This window comes from Pongo pygmaeus, chromosome 21, assembly GCF_028885625.2.
Source record: "Pongo pygmaeus isolate AG05252 chromosome 21, NHGRI_mPonPyg2-v2.0_pri, whole genome shotgun sequence".
In the NCBI taxonomy this organism is placed as follows: Eukaryota; Metazoa; Chordata; class Mammalia; order Primates; family Hominidae; genus Pongo; species Pongo pygmaeus.
Genome location: NC_072394.2, coordinates 47,804,974 through 47,808,112, shown reverse-complemented (window position 1 = coordinate 47,808,112; position 3,139 = coordinate 47,804,974). Strand labels below are relative to the sequence as shown.

The following is a 3,139-nucleotide window of genomic DNA, read 5'->3' as shown; positions in this document are numbered from 1 at the left end:
AGAGCAGAGTTCTTCTTCAGCTTTCATTTGTGAGTGCTTTTCCTGTGTCAGGCACAGAACAGGCACTGGGGATATAACGGTGTAAATATTTCAGGGAACTAAATATCAGTTGGTTGAACAAGCTAAACTTTTGAGAAAGAAACTGCATTGAGTAATCAGCAGAGTTTCACAATGCCTGAGAGTCCAGTAATGTGAGAATCAGAATTAGTAATGTGAGAATAGGATGTATTGCACAAAGTCTCAGCTGGGAGTCTGTGTCTGGTTTTAGTTCCAGGTCCAGGTAGCACCTTTGCAATTGACCACTTCTTCCCTCTCTCCACCTATAAGGCTAATGGCCTGGGGTCTTGTGATGTTTAGGGCTCAGATGGACACTGAGATGGCCTCTTTAATCAACCAACCTCCCAGGCCAATCTCTTCCCTTTCTTTTCTGGTAGTTGCTGTGTTGGCCTCATAGCCTTACCTGGCATAGGAAAGATAAACTATCTCCTTGGTGTCAGGATTTCTGGTCTCTGGCTAAGCTTCCTGCTTATGCAATAGTAGCTGGGAGGGGCCAAAAGAATTCTGGTGGGGCCACACCCACTGGTGAAAGAATAAATAGTGAGGTTTGGCATTGGCCATCAGAGTCACTCCTGCCTTCACCATGAATTCCAGCGGCCTCTTCCCCTTCATGGTGCTTCTTGCCCTGGGAACTCTGGCACCTTGGGCTGTGGAAGGCTCTGGAAAGTGTAAGTTGGAGTTACTCTGGTCTAATCTGGGCTGCAGGGTCAGAGGTGAGGTCTCCTGGTGGTGTGGGTGTGTCCCCTTCTGTAGGCTCTGATCCCTCAGCTTAGTTTCAGGAGACCACCCTGAGGGTGGAATACATGTCTGGCTGAGCTCCAAGGTTTGTGTGAGAGTTTCTGAGCTTCTGGAAATGCTTCCTCTATGCAGCCATGCTGTCAGCCCAGGTCCCACTCTCTCTCTCTCTTTCTCATACTCTGCCTTCTTCTTCACCTGTCTGCAACTCTCAAATCATTAGTTTCTGTCTCTGCTTCTTTGTGTCTTTGCTTCTGCTATTTTGTCTCTGTGCTTCTGCCTTGGGCTTTAGCTCTCAACTTCTCTCACACTGGTTCTATTTATCTTTGTTTATCTCTCTCCATCTCCATCACTCCCAGCCTTCCTCTCTGCCTTTGTGTAGCCTTGTTTTGCTCTTGGGTGGGAGGCCTTGACTAGAAGCCTGCTGCCCTCTTCTTGGGTGTGAAACATCCCCTGTCCATTTGTCTAATTTAATCAAGCCCATCAATCCACCTGGAGATCAGGCAGGCATGACCCTTTGGGCTTTGTGGATAGCTACTGAGGTAAGGGTCTCTCCCCCTCAAAAGTGCTTTGTTCAGGAGGCATGATAGCTCCTCAGTGCCCAGCCTCCTCCTGACCAATTGACTTTCTCTTCAAAAGCCTTCAAAGCTGGAGTCTGTCCTCCTAAGAAATCTGCCCAGTGCCTTAGATACGAGAAACCTGAGTGCCAGAGTGACTGGCAGTGTCTAGGGAAGAAGAGATGTTGTCCTGACACTTGTGGCATCAAATGCCTGGATCCTGTTGACACCCCAAACCCAAGTAAGTAGGTCGGGGAACTGCGTAGAGAGGAGTGAGCCTGAGGACACAGCATTAGGGGGATGGGACTGGGTGATGGGTCCTGCCAGGCCTCCTTGTCAATCAGTCAGTGAGTCACACTGCCCTAAGCAGGAAGGTAGCCAGCAGCTGATGAAGCAGTGGGCATTTAGATAGCCAGGTAGTTGGAAGCCTCCCACCTAGTCAGCACTGGACAGCTGGCCACCTGCATCAACGGGGGGCCTGATGTTCTAGGAGAGCCAGGTGCTATGTTTGGGGGGTGCCTTAGGGAGAAGGTGATGGTGATAGAGGTGGGGAGGGGATGATCCCCCCTGCCCAGGCTGGAGCAGGGGCTCACTCTAAAAAGTGGGGATGGGAGGGGTTGTGTAAAGTACAAGGCCTCTGACCGGTAGCCTCACTCTCACCCAGCGAGGAGGAAGCCTGGGAAGTGCCCAGTGGCTTATGGCCAATGTTTGATGCTTAACCCCCCTAATTACTGTGAGATGGATGGCCAGTGCGAGCGTGACTTGAAGTGCTGTATGGGCATGTGTGGGAAATCCTGCGTTTCCCCTGTGAAAGGTAAGCAGGGGGCGAGGGCACACTGAGCTCCCTCCAGCCCTCTCAGCCTCAACCCTCTGGAGGCCCGGGCATATGGGCAGGGGGACTCCTGATCCCTACTCCAAGCACAGCCTCTGTCTGACTCCCTTGTCCTTCAAGAGAACTGTTCTCCAGGTCTCAGGGCCAGGATTTCCATAGGATCGCCTGTGGCTTTGATTCTATTCTAGTGTCTCTGGGTGGGGGTCCTGGGCAAGTGACTTTCTGAGTCTCAGTTTCTTTATCGGTAAAATGGACATAATGAGATTGAAAGTGCTCTGCAAATCACTATGTGCACTAAGAATTTATTATTCAGGTTGTTTCCATCATGTTTTCTGAGGTTAAATCACAAAGGATCAGTGGAGTTTGAGGATTATCTAGTTCAACGCTTTGAGTTTAGAGTTTTACGGTGAAAACGAGACTTGTCTCCTGACACTAAGTCTCTCTCAACTATAGCACTATCTTGCTATTTTCTCTATCTCAGGAGGATCCTTGGGCAGGAGGAAGGATGTGGATATGATGTGGCTGGTTTCTATGCTGAAGCTCTTATCTGATTTTCTCTCACAGCTTGATTCCTGCCATATGGAGGAGGCTCTGGAGTCCTGCTCTGTGTGGTCCACGTCCTTTCCACCCCCAGACTTGGCTCCACCACTGATATCCTTCTTTGGGGAAAGGCTTGGCACACAGCAGGCTTTCAAGAAGTGCCAGTTGATCAATGAATAAATAAACGAGCCTATTTCTCTTTGTACATCCTGCTTCTGTGATTCACTGGGGTTATGAGTGGGGCGGGAGGCTATGAGGGCAGATCTAGATATGAGGCCTCCTTCCTGTGCATACGTAGTGGGAGGAAGAGGCTTAGGGACTGGGGGGACTTGAATTTATATCATGAGTCTGAAAGTGCTGACTCTTTGATTTGGGACAAGTGATTTTATCTCCTAAATTTCAATTCTTTTGTCTGGGA

General features: G+C 49.5%; 1 protein-coding gene across 1 annotated transcript; it reads left to right on the top strand.

The window, feature by feature from the left end:
* The first annotated feature begins 572 nt into the window (after nt 1–572).
* On the top strand, nt 573–2,926 carry SLPI (secretory leukocyte peptidase inhibitor). Its single transcript, XM_054468159.2, has 4 exons — nt 573–725; nt 1,432–1,590; nt 2,014–2,163; nt 2,746–2,926. The coding sequence occupies exons 1-4, from the start codon at nt 641–643 to the stop codon at nt 2,748–2,750; spliced, it is 399 nt and encodes a 132-aa protein (XP_054324134.1). The 5' UTR covers nt 573–640; the 3' UTR covers nt 2,751–2,926.
* The last annotated feature ends 213 nt before the right edge of the window (nt 2,927–3,139 follow it).